The sequence below is a fragment of the Siniperca chuatsi genome, linkage group LG20, assembly GCF_020085105.1.
Source record: "Siniperca chuatsi isolate FFG_IHB_CAS linkage group LG20, ASM2008510v1, whole genome shotgun sequence".
NCBI classification, from domain to species: domain Eukaryota; kingdom Metazoa; phylum Chordata; class Actinopteri; order Centrarchiformes; family Sinipercidae; genus Siniperca; species Siniperca chuatsi.
The window spans coordinates 5,109,894-5,125,386 of record NC_058061.1 but is presented as its reverse complement, the minus strand read 5'-3'; the positions used below and the strand labels follow the sequence as shown (position 1 = coordinate 5,125,386).

The 15,493-nt window shown below is 40.9% G+C and overlaps 1 protein-coding gene across 1 annotated transcript in view; it reads left to right on the top strand.

The window, feature by feature from the left end:
* The window catches only part of etv4 (ETS variant transcription factor 4), a 32,862-nt gene that overhangs the window by 16,331 nt on the left and 1,038 nt on the right, over positions 1-15,493 (top strand). Inside the window, exons 5-11 of the mRNA XM_044178574.1 lie at positions 6,331-6,460; positions 7,316-7,498; positions 7,705-8,090; positions 11,144-11,212; positions 12,128-12,175; positions 13,176-13,348; positions 15,240-15,341. Coding sequence (XP_044034509.1) covers positions 6,331-6,460; positions 7,316-7,498; positions 7,705-8,090; positions 11,144-11,212; positions 12,128-12,175; positions 13,176-13,348; positions 15,240-15,341 — 1,091 coding nt within the window. The remainder of the gene's footprint in view (positions 1-6,330; positions 6,461-7,315; positions 7,499-7,704; positions 8,091-11,143; positions 11,213-12,127; positions 12,176-13,175; positions 13,349-15,239; positions 15,342-15,493) is intronic.

Below are 15,493 nucleotides of genomic sequence, written 5' to 3'. Positions count from 1 at the left end.
AAAAGTGCAATATTTGCCTCCAAAATGTAGTGGAGTAGAAATATAAAGTAAAGTAAAATGGAAATACTCAAGTAAGTACCTCAAAATTGTACTTAAGTACAGTACTTGAGTAAATGTACTTAGTTACATCCGACCACTATGTAATTTGTGCTTTTAAATTACAATCAAGCTACTGTAACTGTAGGAAGTGAAGGTCTAGGTTGTTGTACCTTCTCTGGTAAGTTAACTTATACCTGCGTTTTGGTACTGAGGTGCTTACAAATCCTGATTTTAGTTTTATCATATTGATGTTGTTAAGTTATCACATTCGTTACATTTGTCCTTTCCACTTTACAGTTTTTTTTTAAAATTTATACTGCAGTGATGCAACATCTCAGCAAAATGGCCAGCTTTGGCTGCAGGAAGTCAGGTTCACAAATGCCACTGTGTAGCAGTGAAGATTTCAGGCCATGGACAATCTAATCTAAATGATCCGCTTGGGTTTAATGCAGTTTAGGTTTGAGATACAGGTATAAACAGATGTTGCCGATTAGACAATGTTGTTATCCTTGAAGCCATAATGTTAACATGTTAAAAAAAATAGTTTTATAGTATAGTTTTCATGTTCTTTTCATTTGTGAAAACAAACAAATTTTTAATTAGAGAATATAAATTAGTAATTTCTGCACACAAATAAGTATTTTTTTCCACAAACGCACCTGCAGTGCTCTGTAAATTTCCCTGAAAATGTATGTAAAATTTGCAGTAACTGCGAAACAAAGCAAAAAAACATGCTTTGTATTTCTGCTGCAGTTACTGCACTCAGTCTCTGGTCTCTAGAAACCACCACCGCACTTTTTGCACACCCTGTCATAGCAAGCCAATCAACCAGACAGCTAAAGCAAGAGAGCCTTATCAAGTTAAAGCAAGCTTGTGAGATAGCCACGGCTAGCCTCAGCTAAAACTAAATGAACTAACTGTTTTCTCACCAGTTTGCTGTTATTGAAAAATCTACATTTTGATGAACCAACATCTTGACAATTCATTTTTTTATCCTAAGTGAAGTCAGTATCATGAAGGAGGAACACCAACCTATTTTGGGGTATCTAATCAGCCTAAGAAGGCATAAAATGAAGGCATCAAAACCTGTTTGCCAGGCCAAAACCTTTAGATCTTTTAACCTTTTTTCTCATCTTCATTATGTAGTTGGTCTTGCTCTCAGTGTGAAGCTCAGAAAATGATATTGTGCTGTTTAGTGCCCATAAAAAACAAAGCTAGAAACTTAGAAATAGCATCCAAACTTGGTCTGAGAAAGCTAAACATACCACTGCGTGCAGGATGTTAAAATTACCATTAAAGTATAGGTTATATGTAACTTATAATGCATGTGTTGACAGTCAAATACTTTAAAATTACACTGTTGCTTTTCCCTATTACGCCTCCCTCTCACCACAATGGAGCCATGTATTCAGCTAAGCAACTACTGTTATTTGCAACCCATGTGAATCAATAGCTTCCTTTTTAACCTTTTAAACCATTGTGGCATAATTAGCATCTTGTTTTTATTGATCGGTCACCACATAAGGGGAGAGAACCAGGTGTAGCCTATCACATGTTTCCAGCTTGCTTTTAGTGTGTCTGTACAGCATACTGAGGCCTCGTGCCACTTGCACCGCCACATGTACAATACATATCATGTGCGATAAGAACCAGATCTCCAGATATCCCTGAGATGGTTCCTCTAAGAGCAAGACTTGAATCTTATTTGTATGATTGAACCATTAAGTGTGTATTTACATTATGCTTGCATGTTCTTCGGTTTAGCAAGATCCATTCACCCTGTTTGACACTGGGGCTGATGTCCAATGAGTTATTGTGAGCGAGGCTGTCATGTGCTGCAGACTTCCAGAGGCTTAAGACTTGGCCAAGTTGTACATAAACATCCAATGTAAGACTCTCCAGATCCACTGCTGTCTTCAGATTGGATTTCCCTCCACTAGGGCCTTTAATGGTAGGAAATACTCTGTCTAAAATAAGATGGGGGAGTTCATAGTGAGGTCTTGTCAACTGCTTGAAACAGTTAATTCACAAGTGATGTTTTGATTGCTATACGTGAAACTTTAATCCCCTAATTTTGTCTCTTTCAACGCCAATCTAGGTTCGTAGGAAAGGTGTCAAAATGTAACTTTTTTTTAATCAAATTTGTAATACTGTAATCTTTATTTATGTGCAAACCAAATCTTTTTGCACAAGCTATTATAGTATATCTCACTGTCAGTGCTGATGGTGTTTTTAGGAATCCCATTGGAATCCAATAGTGTTTCCTGAGATGTTCACACTACCTCCGTATGGCTCAGCTGAGGGGCCCATTGTGTAGAGATGTGTGTGTGGAGGGGGGGGGGGTCCATCACTGCTCCTGCGATTTGTTTGTGGTGGGTGTCTGTTGAATGGGATGCCCCCCCCATGTAATGATCCCACAACTTCCTAAAGCACTCAACCATGACCATCACCTTTCACCCTGCATCCTCCCACTCTAAGAGACAACATTTACATATGTAAAAGTCCATCTCCACCCTGCCTTTAGCTGGGGGTCATCTCTATATGCAGCGCTCAGAATAGGGAGTGAATGGGAGATGGTAAAGAATACCACAAAATAAGGAAGGAGGAGATACATCAGGTTTGGAGTGAGGAAGAACTTTGACCTTATCAGTTTAGAAGGTGCTGGGAATCCGCCGCGGTCCACCCAATGCTGAAGGAGAAAGTGCATACACATAAATACTCACATATACATATACTTTACTGTGCACACTTCTGCACTATCTCAAAATTGTCTGCTTTAAAAGGCAACAGCTGTTGTGTACTGTATCTGTCTTTTCACTTCTAAACACCTTTCAGGTTCTTCACACTGTGCTTAAGTTCATGAACAGACCCTCCCCCTCGGTGTAGAAAAGAAACTATAAAATATGAGGATCTCTGTGAAAGGCTGATGTAACATTTAACAAAGCAGTTAGAGGAGGTCATATTGTCCCAAATAAAAGCAGGAAGAGAAGGGAACCTGAAGAACATAACTCTCCCTGGATCCGTTTACAAGACTGCCACCACCTTATAAACTTTAGCAGCAAATTTGACATCATTTGGACAGGGATGTTTACTGTAATATGCCAGAGTTTGTAATAGTTGGAGGAGACCTGAGTTTGTTTTAATTTAAGGACTATTCTTGGAACTGGATGTTAGATTAATTCCCAAATTATGTTTTTAGCCACGCAAGCGGCACGGATTTAGAGATGCTGATGTCGGTCCATCGCTTTTGTTCAGACTGATCTCAACAACTATCAGATGGATTGCCATTAAATTTGGTACAGATGTTCATGGTCCCCAGAGGATAAATCCTAATGACTTTGGTGATCCCCTGACTTTTCATATAGCGCCACTAACAGTTCAATGTTTTAAATTATCTAGTGAATGATCTCAACATTTACTGGATGGATTGGCTCACAATTTTGTATAGACATTCATGGTTCCCAGATGATGTACCTTACCTTCTTAACATCAGCATGTTAGGATTGTCATTGTGAGCATGCTGGCGTTAGCATTTAGCTCAAAGCAATGCTGTGCCAAAGTACAGCCTCACAGAGCTGCTAGCATGACTGTAGACTCATAATCTTGTTCAAATTTGTTTATTAATCAAAATCATAAGGAAATTCAGAAACCAAAGATCAAAGGATTTTGAGTTTCTCAATTTTCTCTTTGGTTCTTTGATCCATAGATTTATAGATTGGTGTATCCTTGTTTGAGAATTTGTTCATCGGAACATCAACCATCTCTATCTAATTGGAAACGCATGCAACGCAACACACAGCAATTACAATCACAGGCAAATACACAAACACAAAAAGCTGCTTGATGCTCATTTACCAGATTAATTAATATTCCAGAAAGGTCACACACAAATAGCTCAAACACACACACACCCAGACCCCTCCATCTACAGCTGACGCCGTTCCCAGGCAGGACTGTTTGAAATGGAACATCCTCATAAACTGAGAGCCACATCAAGGGCAATATTCCTGCCAATCGCATTAGTGGCTCTACTTGGCTGCACTGAGTGGGCTTGTTTGCAGTTCATGACAATGGCAGAGAAAGGGGGGAATGTCAATAGGCAAACACGCTAGTATTATTAGAGCAACAGTCATGTGCCACCCTCTGTGTACTAGCAGACGAGCTGTCGGAGACTTAGAGGAGGCTGGAATCCCATCGCGTCTGTCTGGGAAATCTGGGTAAATGCTCTCTAATCCTGTTGATCCTCCGCTAAAGCCAACACTTCCTCACCTGCCTGCCTGCCATGGGAGAGTGAGTACAGACCAAAAATAGGATAGCTATGATGATGAGCAGCGCTATTTGATTGTTAGATTCTGTTTATCATTTTAAACATGTTCTCATTCTCAGTCAAAGGCAAAGTGAAATAAACATCTGAATAGGAGGGCAGGAAGGGATTTCTTGACTTTTTCAAAGTAGAAATACCAAAAGAATTCTTAAATTTTAAAACGTTTTTTTTTAGAATACAAGATTATGTAGGTGTTCATGAGTGACAACCCACCAAAACTGTTCATCCCATAGTCATTACTACTTTCTCATTTGGAATACCAATTTAAAAAACTGTTATACAGTGTAATATATGTAACAATTAGAAAGATGAAACTAGCTGCAGTTAAGTTATTTTCCTTATCAATTTAACTGTTTTTATTCTTGATTAACCAATAAAATGATGAGTCAGAATTGTCAGAAAATACTGAAAAACCCCCTTTAAAATTTCCTAGTGATGTCTTAAATTTGCTTGTTTGCAAATATTCAATTTACAATGATATAAAGCTAAAATGTTTGGCATCTTTACCTTTTTATAAATGTCTTAAACGATTGTCATAATTTTGTTGATTAACTTTTTGTTGATCGGCTAATCTACTCAGCACTAAATGAAACCCTTTGAAATCTTTGATTTTTATTCCAAAGGCAATTTTTAACTACTTCCAGCCAACTTCTTCAATTTTGAGAGTTGTGGGAAAATCCTGAGTGCCAGCAGATCCTCAAGACTGTTTGTAGTTTATGTCACTATAATCTTTTCTCACTTTTTGTTCACTATTTTCTTCCTCATTTTTTACTTTCTATCTCACGCCTCAGTGGAGCAGTCATCTCTGGCCTTATCCAGTCAGCCAGACATTTTTTCTCCTCCTTTTTTGTGAATGGAAGACAGTATGTAATTACCTGGGCTGAGCTTTCAGTGTGGCCTGCTCCGTCAGCTCCACACCCACTTCACACACACAAACACACACACAGATACACACTTTTAAGCATACACACACACCCAGTTCACAAGCGCACACATGGATACAGACTAGTCGAGATTACTAACACACACACACACACACACACACACAAATGCGCACTCTCACACGCATGCACACACATAAATACAGGCCTCCCCAGCTGGAAGTGCACAGCTGCTGCTGTTTACCCTGTCGGGACCAGAAAAACATCCTGTACAGTTCTCCGGGTGAAAACCTCCCCTCACATAATAAACACAAGCCCTCGGCACAGTTTGAAGCTCCACTTTGGGTGGTTTCTGTGGCCATCAAGGCAAAGGTCCCCTCCAGCAGTCCTGCTTGATAGACAGTTTGGTGTGCAGGAGATTAAGTGGATGAAACATGAAATGGCAAAAATGTTGCTAAATATTTTGAACTTTGAGGGAATACGTGGCATTATCAGGTTATCACACTCTGTCTTTTCTTTTCATGTTACCCTCTTTACTCAAAGGCGAAACGTAAAGCTTACAAGCGATGGCCAACATCTGGATACCAATAGGAAAGAATGCAGAGATGCAAAATCGGTGTATATGCTGTTCTAACAGAGGTGTGACATTCGCTTTCATCCATCCACAGACATCTCTCTGGCCCGTAGAGTTGTTTAGCTTTAAGCTTGACTTTGACAGAGGAAGTTTTGGCTGCTGTTGTGTCTGGAAGAGTGAAGAAAAGTGGGCGAGGACACTTTGGGCTTCCAAATGACTGCTGGAATGCAGTCGTGTGTGAGCGTGTGTGTTTTTGTGTTCCCGTGCGCCTCAGTGTGTATGTAAGTGTGTTTATACGTGTCTGTCTGCTGTCCTGTGTTTTGCAGCTGACAGTCACTTAAACATTTTGGCTGGCACGTAAAAGAGATTCCTGTGAAGACAGAAGTATTTGCTTTTGCCTTTGAGCTTAACAACAGTAGTATCGGGGCAGGGCTGAATAAGAAAAGGATATACAAAGCCCGCTGTCTGTGTGCCAACCCTCATCTCTGTTTTCCATTTACTGTCTCTTGTAGCGGTGGCATTTCACAGCCCTCCAGTCACTATCAAGAAGGAACCACAGAGCCCGGGCTCCGACCCCAGCCAGTCCTGTAGCCACAAGCAGAGCTTCAGCTACCCCAGTGGAGAGCAGTGCCTTTATGCCAGGTACCTCCAAGTTCTCCTAATAGAAGTACCTAAAGTGCGTGTTGTTTGGAAGTATGTTGTTGGTCTTAAAGTGCCTCACAGTCCCTAAACCGTTTACGTGTTTCAAAGGGCCAGCACACCCAAATTACAAAACAAAAAACATATTTTCTTACTTACCTCTAGTGGTATCCAGTCATGCAGATGGTTTTGGTGTATTTGTCCAGGTTTTTTAGAAACATTTTGCCTCCACCCCAATACAATAAAGGTGATTGGACAATTGGTTGCATTGCTCACAGCATTGGGAAAATAAAATGTAAAAAATTCAGCATCGAGGTTACACTTGATAATCCACAGAACACGCTGATAAGTTTTCAGAGAGAATATTTTTTTTATTCACATAGTCTTTGGTTTCTCATCTATTCTCTAAGTTTTGGTTTCTAGATAAGAGCAAAGAAACGTTTTGTCATTTCTTCCTCTTAATTCTTGTCTCTACCAGGCTTCCAGATTTTATTTTAGCTCTTGGAAGATATTTCTATTTTTATTAGGGCACTGATACATATCTCTCTGCATATTTACTGACATCCTTTGTTACCAAGGGCAGAATAAATGAAACAATAATTACTTTGTTTTACCATTCTCAATGACAACAGTTATCTTTGCCCAATGACCCAGCACTGGTCAGCTGTCATGCATTAGTCAGCACAGCTAAAACACTGACCACATGCTTTGACCACCAAACCCCCCACCATTAGTTCTGTTTGTTGTATTGACAGATAACAAATAGTAAAACCTGCACCCCTCCCCACTACGACCCTGTTGTAACATGTGCATTTATGCATGGATGTATGTTCTCATGAGTGTCTTCATGTTTTACAGTGCCTATGAGCAGAAAAGGGCTGCAGGAGGAGCCAAGAGCTCCTGCCCAGGGACCCCCATGTCTCCCATGCAGCAGCATTACTCCCCAAAACCTGCCACGGCCGGACGGCCTGATGCTGGCTACATGAACCCTGCTGCCACCTCCCAGCCACTGCCCAGCAACAGTTACCCCATCAACGCCAGGTGACATACCACATAAGTCTTGGCAGCAGCTATGATTGTCATCACATCATAAAATATGATGTGTAGAATTATTTAAGTTACAGTAAAATCTAAGAATTTCAAAGAATCTAGCAACATGGCTATATATATATATATAAAAAATATACATACACACACACACACACAATATAAGATCCTGAAATGAGCTGCTGTATCTCATTTTTCAGTTCCAGGTATCAGGGCCCTTCAGGAGACCCCATGTGCCCCCAGTTCCCACTACCAGGACAGGCCTTTCAGCGCATGCCATCTGCCCCAGCGGGACGTGGGGGTGAAGGACCAGGGGGCGGCGGCGGTGGTGGTGGAGGTTATCATCGGCAGCACTCTGACCCCTGCATGCCCTACGTGCAGCAGAGCTTTAAGCAAGAATACTTAGACCCGTTGTATGAGCGGGCAGGTCACATGGCAGGGCCTGGGCACAGGAGCGGACCGGGACATGGGCACGGGCATGGACCTCACCCCCACCCACATCCACACTCACACGCACACCCACACAGGTTCCCACCAGCCCACATGATGGTTAAGCAGGAGCCCACAGACTACACCTACGAACCTGGTGAGTGATACAGAGTAATGTCACTGTATTTAAAAATTGATTGATGCAGGAGAAGTCAGTTTTAGGCTTTTTAATGAATCTGTTGTTTTATTTGTATACATAAAATCACATTTTAGCATTAAAGAGAGTGTGGCAAATACAGTACCTGTGAACTAAAACTAGAATCTTGACAATGGTTAAGATTATTTATAAGGGTTATTTGGCATTGCAATCTGCCTCAAAAAAGTCAGTTTGAAGACAAAACCTCCCCATTATGCACAGCTAAAGTGCACAAGAACAAAATGTCCAAAAGGCAAACAAACTTCTTCACTGTATCTTGACTCCTACCCGACTCCCTCCCTGCCTTCAAAACTCCTCCTTTCAACTCTCTGACACTTTGCAAAGAAAAGGGGAAAAAAAGTATTTTTTTCTGCTGCAACTACACTCCTCCCTCCCTCCCCCCACCACGCTCTGTGAGAGAGAGGCAGAGGAATTTCATTGAGAAAATGGAGGGCACTGGAAAGACTAGAGTCCCTGGTGGAGTGCTCCAGGGTTTCAGGTTGCACCAGCGGCTTCCTTTTTCTGCAGGCAGATGAACTCATAATGGAAAAATGAGCGTGGCCACAGTAACCCGAACCTCTCACTGGCTGGGCTTTGGGAGAGGGTGAGGGGAGAGAGTGGTAGGAGTGGGGGGTGACGGGGGGTCCAGGGTGGGGTAGCCAGCTCAGGCGCTTTAAAAACAAGCTCTGCCGCTGGAGAGCACAGAAACCAGCTCCTCTGCTTGCCTCGCTGAATTTAAAACAAGGATTGAGAAATATAACACTCCACATACATTGTGTCCTCATTCACCTGTATTAAAGCTGCTATAGGACTTAAAGTAGAAAAGCTATTGTTAAAATTCCCACTGGTCCAACATGCACATTAGTAGATGGCTACAAAGCATGCCTTCCAGCACAGAAACCAGCAAACTTTATGTATAATAATAATAAAAATAAAAACCCTAGGAAAAGCGACCTAATTCTTTTCACTCTGTGTTTTTATACTCACACCTTTGATAGGGGGGCCGGATAGCACTGACAAGGATTGCGCAATCTTGAGAAAGAAAGAGGGAACGTACAAAAGGATGTTTTTCTGTGGATAACTGCTGGGAGGAGCAGAAAGTTGAATTTGGTGGGGTTTCCTCACAAGTGTTTCTGATATCACTTTGACCAACTGCAGAGGCCAATCAGACATTAAAGATCAGAGTTTATCATTCTTTTGTAGACAGTTATACAATGCACCACACTTTTCATGAGATAATACAGGGCGACAAATTTCACTCTATCCTCCCTTAATGATAACCACTAGATCTGCTTGAGCACAGCTTCTCAATGAACAGTGTATGGAATTGTGTGTATGAAAACAATGATGTTAGTAGAAGACATAAATAAAAACATTAATTTGTTTAAAGGGATTAGTCATGGGATTCCACATAGTCTTTAAAAAATCCAATTTAAAAACATCAGTACACATGGGAAACCTTGATCCGCCACCATTTAAATGGAGTAACGTATGTTTAATTTGCAGACAAGGTTTCTTTCAGGCAGATAATTGGATAATTTTTGTTTAAAGAGCTTTTGATTGAATGCATCCTACAAACAAAACATAGGCATTAATATGGTTTATAAAGGCAACACTGCCACATTAGCTGGAATGATTGTTTGTTTATTTGCTGCTGATTTTTAATGCCGTCCATTTATATTCATTTAATTGAAAGAAAACTTGTCCCAAAAAGTCATGGGCATTTAATGGGGAAAGGGTAATAGAGCATATAAAACATGTGTATCGAAGTAAATACAATGCTTGTAAAGACAACAACACCTGTATTTTATTTTAATGTCTACAATGTGAACAATGAAAGCCAAATGCCACAAGTCTGCAGTCTCGTTTTAAAAGCAGGCTTGAGAATGAGAGTCCTAGTTTCACATACAATTTGGCATTCCATCACTTAATCATTGCTATTGTGTCGCATAAAAGACACAAAATGGTCATGCCACTCAGTACACAATTAACCCCGGTGCTCTCACACCCATCACTCCCTGGTGGGAGCCTGCCATTGCTGGCAGACATATTATTTACAGTATGATCGAGTGCTGCTGCCCCAGAATGGAGGGTTTGATTTTCCCCAGTGGCATCTTATCACAGTCAAAGTGCTGCAGCTGCATTCCCCAGGAGTGAGTCACGTCCAGAGCCAGAGGCAAAGAGCTGCACCTTTCAGTTTTTATGCTCTTGCTTGTCTCGTTCATACAGTTGACAGACGGTATAAAAACACACAAACACATATAGAATAGTCAGTGACACACCTGTATTTTTTTTTAATGCACAGACAGCCAAAGAAAAATATCCAAACACACACAAAAGTGTGCAGAGCAGTCACAGGATATGGAGCACAAAACTCTTAGCAACACTCCTCAGATTGCAGAACTCATTATAACATAAATGTGCTTTACAAGTGTTCCAACTTGCAGAGAATTTTGCTTGAGGGTTTATGAGGAGGAATATAAAATCTATTTCGGTGAATGCATCTATTTGAGTCAGTCAATGATGTGCCCAGATAAAGTGCAGACACTGTATACTGTACCACTTTTCTGGTCTGGTGAAGGTGCTTGCTCATGGCCTAAAAATACCACCAGAGACAAGAGAAGTGATATGATAAATGCAGCGTTCGTCCTTGCAATGCTCGGAGTGATCGCATAAAATATCCATATAATACACCCACGTTCTCAAGCTGATATTGTAAGTACAGGGTTTTAATTCACTAGAACTTATAATCAGATTTACTACTTTAAAGTGATTATTCTTCAACAATTAAACCTCTTGTTTGCAATTTCAATACTGCCACTACGATTGATGGTTGATAAAATACAGAGGTTTGGCCACAAATCAAATTTCTGTTTCTCAGCAAATTGGGAAACAGTTTTTTCAGAGAAGGGATTGATGGACATTTATCCTATAGTTGTGCATTGTGTTTATCACTGTTAAACTGTTGAAATAGACAAAATTTTGACCTATAGCTATTTGTGTTTCTGTTACAGATGTGCCGGGATGTCCCTCTATGTACCACCACAATGAGGGCTACCCAAACCCTCAGCACAGCAATGAAGGTAATGTGAATTTTTTCATTTCCTATTCGAATTTTATCGTGATAACCTTCATATTTTTAGAGGCCTCTGCCAAATTATAGTTGTTATTCAGTAGAAGACATAGTGATGTCAACATTGCAATTGCATGTATCCAATCTCCTCCTCTCCAATGCTTTATCTACATTGCTGGTTAGAGCTCTGCGGTCATTGGCTAACCAGCGTAGAGTGTCCGTGTTTCCATTGGCTAACCAGCGGCGTGTCCATGTTTCCATTGGCAGAGGCTGTCGCCTCACCCCTGCCTCAAGAATCCCTGAATAAACATAACTCCTGGAAAAAGAACACTATTTTCCCAGCAAAAAAAGAAAACAATCCTTCCCTTCACTCTCATTGTTTGTTAGACCATTTTGGGTAATTCAAATTCTTATACACCAAATATGCAGAGTATATAAGAGCTTTAGAGTAACTCCTAAAGGCCCAAAATATGTTAAAATAAGGTTATTGGCCCTGAAATTGGTAGCAAAGATCTCTTTCATATGTTTCCAATATGATATCCTATCCCTCTATATTCACACATGGGCTCAATCAGACATTACACGGACTTTGTACTAGGGTGCTGGCAGGGTAAAGTCCATTTGATGTCCAGCCCAACTGATTCGGACATTTGCGTTCTCATCTAGACATTACCCAGAGGAGCTATATGTAAGTTCAGAGCTGCAGTGCATGTGTGAAAGACGCTCCTGTTACTGAAGTGCTCTAGTCTACTTTGTAAAAGTAGAGTACACACTTATTGGCTTAATGTTATTCAGTGCGTGAATAGATCCTTGTATTTTGTTGGGATGGTATTCAAAGCTTGGCTCAGATCCCAAATGAGCAACCTAGTTGTGCTAAGATCAAGGCCCCTTGAAACTCTAACACAATTCTGCCTTTGTCTCCCAGGCTTTCTGTTTGAAAATGACTCCCGTGTGGTTCCAGAGAAGTTCGAAGGTGAGCCTGCTGTACCCATAATCCCTCTGCATTCACACGCAATTTCATTTGCACACGGCAATCTAGTTGGCAAAGTGTTAGTTGGATGTCAGCAGGTAAAGGAGAGAAACACTAGCCATACGGTCACCTACTCCAATCTTTATACCTGACTATCATCTTATATTGACGTCAGGGATCCTTGTGTAAGAGGTACATGGGTCTTTGTGTACTCAGACACTTAGTTAGTGGGTTTGGTTTCTCCGCACACACGATGTAGGGCTCCTCTGTCATGGTGAGAACAGAGACAAGCAGTTTCCCATGGTGTTGTTAGTGTTGGTGATTGACGCTAAAGGAGAGAATGAGTGGAGAGCCTGAGGGTGTCAGCACTGGTTGAACCAGTGAAGTGTGCAAGTTCTCTGAGAGACAACAGCAGTAACTTAGCTGAGCTTCTCATGTTCCCACACTTGTGTACAACATATCCAGTAACCGGTAAACAACCAAGAACCAAACACGGATCCGTGTCAATTTACCTACATATTACTTCACCCCGTATTAATCATGTCTTGTTTTTATTTCTATTACATGTAGTATGCATCTTGTTCTTGATTTAAATATCTGTGTGCTCTGTAAGACCTTCAGTTTTTTCTCTGTGCCCAAAAAATGTCCCTAAAAAAAGTTCCTATTTCTGTCTCAACTAAACACACTGCTGCCATTTTAGTTGTCAATTTGATAAGCTGTTAATAAGCATTTGATTCAGTTTAGTCAGTATGCAAACATGAAACATCAAGATTAAATGTACTGATCCCACTAAAATTCAGGTACTTCCCAGCTGTTGTTATTCAAATGTTCCTTGTTTGTACATGTAATATACGAACCATATTAGACCCTAATTTAGTAATTGAATCTTAATGGTCTGATGCAGATTAATGTGCTGAAGATATATCAATTATCAATTAACTTGACGTATGTGATCATAGCCCATAAACATGCTGACCTCCAGTCTCTTTTCCCCTCATTCCAGGTGAGGTGAAGCAGGAGGGGGGTGGTGTTTTTCGCGAGGGCACACCTTACCAGCGCCGTGGCTCTTTGCAGCTCTGGCAGTTCCTGGTGGCCCTGCTGGACGACCCAGGCAATGCCCACTTCATCGCGTGGACCGGCCGCGGCATGGAGTTCAAACTCATTGAACCCGAAGAGGTACGTCTGAAACTCCCTTTTAATGAAAAGGTGTATTTTTTTCCTTTTGAGATAATATTAACAGTAAAAGTTTGTGTCCAAATGGCAGGAGTAGAGGTGCTGTCTTACAGAGTTCAATTGATTAATTACAGTTGGGTGGACAGGTGTATTATTCTTTAAGCAGATCCTTCACTTTATCATGAGTAACAATCAAAGATGGGGGACCAATGTAGAGGCTGTGACATCGTCTGTAGATCTCTAAAGTTGCATGTTGATGCTTGCATTTGGGTTTACAGCTCGCACACATCTTGGTGTTTACTGGAGCCAGCAAATCCAGTGCGATAGGCCGAGACTCCTGTCAAACAATCAAATACAGTCACTATCATACCTCTCTTTAAGATGTTTTAATGAACCTGTTTTTTAAATTCCCATTAAGGTTATCTGTTAGCTATTGAGGCCAGACAGTTTTGTGAGATTTTTTTTATTGAATTTAGATTTTGAGAGATAAATTGGTACTTTTTGAATGGACTTAAATACAATATTTCAAGAGGGATTTTTGTGGCAAGCATCTAGCACATTAGGTTCTCTAGGCCATAGCCTCTGCAGTAATATTACCACCTTAAATGTTTGAATTAAAGAGATAAACTTTAAAATGCATCAGCACAATTTTTAGTTTGTATTACTGTATGGCCTTATCCACAGATAGTGGAGAAGTGTTGATAGGGATCATAACGTTAATATAAATCTGATAAGGACAGCACAGAAGTTATTCTCAGAATGAATTTATGTTAGCAGGGTTTTAAGGGGCTACCTAGATTAGAACGATTAGAAGTGAGATTTGGCCACTTTCCTCATAGGTCTATTCTCTGATCCATCTTCCATTAGTCCCCCATTCATTATTCAACACATGAAATGCTGGATTGATAAATGAAGGACAAGCACTATCACAGAATCATCCAACACCCCCGTTCTCTCTCACCTCCTCACATTTCTTTAGCCGAGACATTTTTGCAATGTTTAAGTCTGCAGTTTGATTGGACATACCAGACAGCATCCATTTAGGTGGGTCCTAATACGGATAGGTCTATACTGTGTTTTCCATTATCTTTTTACTGTACATTAAAAATGAATGGGGTAAGAGTTTTACAAGAGCAATTAGGGTTGAGAGCACACTCAGAGATCAAACAGGGCTGCTGGCTTGATGGCCACTGTGGGATACAACCTGTCTCTTCCTGAGTCATGAATCTCTGTGTCTCCCTTCCCCAAGCTTTACAGTTTCTTCCACTATCTCAGATGTTCGTCAACATAAAGATTGTTCACTGCTGCGAAATGATTTGATTTACTTCCCTTTGCCTGTGTGGGGTTGTTGTGAGACACTAATTTTCTATCAGAGTTAGTGGTCCCTCGTCAGCTGAGGGTTCAATTTTGGGTTTGGAGTGTATTTCATGGCCTGCCTCTGACAACCAGCCATGACTCTGATTTCACTGTGAACACTGTGGGACTCTGGTTGCATTCAAGTGGTAATGAGTTACATAAAAAGGAAGTGAATCCACATGTGGGGACTCGCCCTGGTCTTGGCATGTTGAAGCTGTTGAGTTAAAGAGCAGAGAGTACTTTGACTTGCAACTGAGGACCCCTACTGGTCACCATGTGGAAATGCAGACAACTGTGTCTAATTATGATTTTGGGAATATGAACTTCAGGGGGAAAAAACGCTGACACAAAGATTCTCTTCTGTTGACGTGTCATTTGAGGAAGGATATATTCTGAAGCCCTTTCAAAAGCATGCAAATAACCAGTCACCTTCAAATGAACCTCACCGAAGCTGAAATATGCCAGAAGTGTAACCACAGCCATTTCCTTTTCTGCTGTCTTCTCCCCTCCCCTGCCTCCTCATTCTCCTTCTCTTCAGGTTGCCAGGCTGTGGGGCATGCAGAAGAACCGTCCAGCCATGAACTATGACAAGCTCAGTCGCTCTCTGCGCTATTACTATGAGAAGGGAATCATGCAGAAGGTACAAAGCACGCCTGTTTTCATATTGTAAGCTCAGAGAATTTTGTCATTTAAAATGTGTCCTAATTTCGAGATAGTATAATCTTTAACCAGTATTGTCTCCAAAACTTTGCTAAAGTGTATCTTCCTCATGTATTCACGGTAGGATAACTG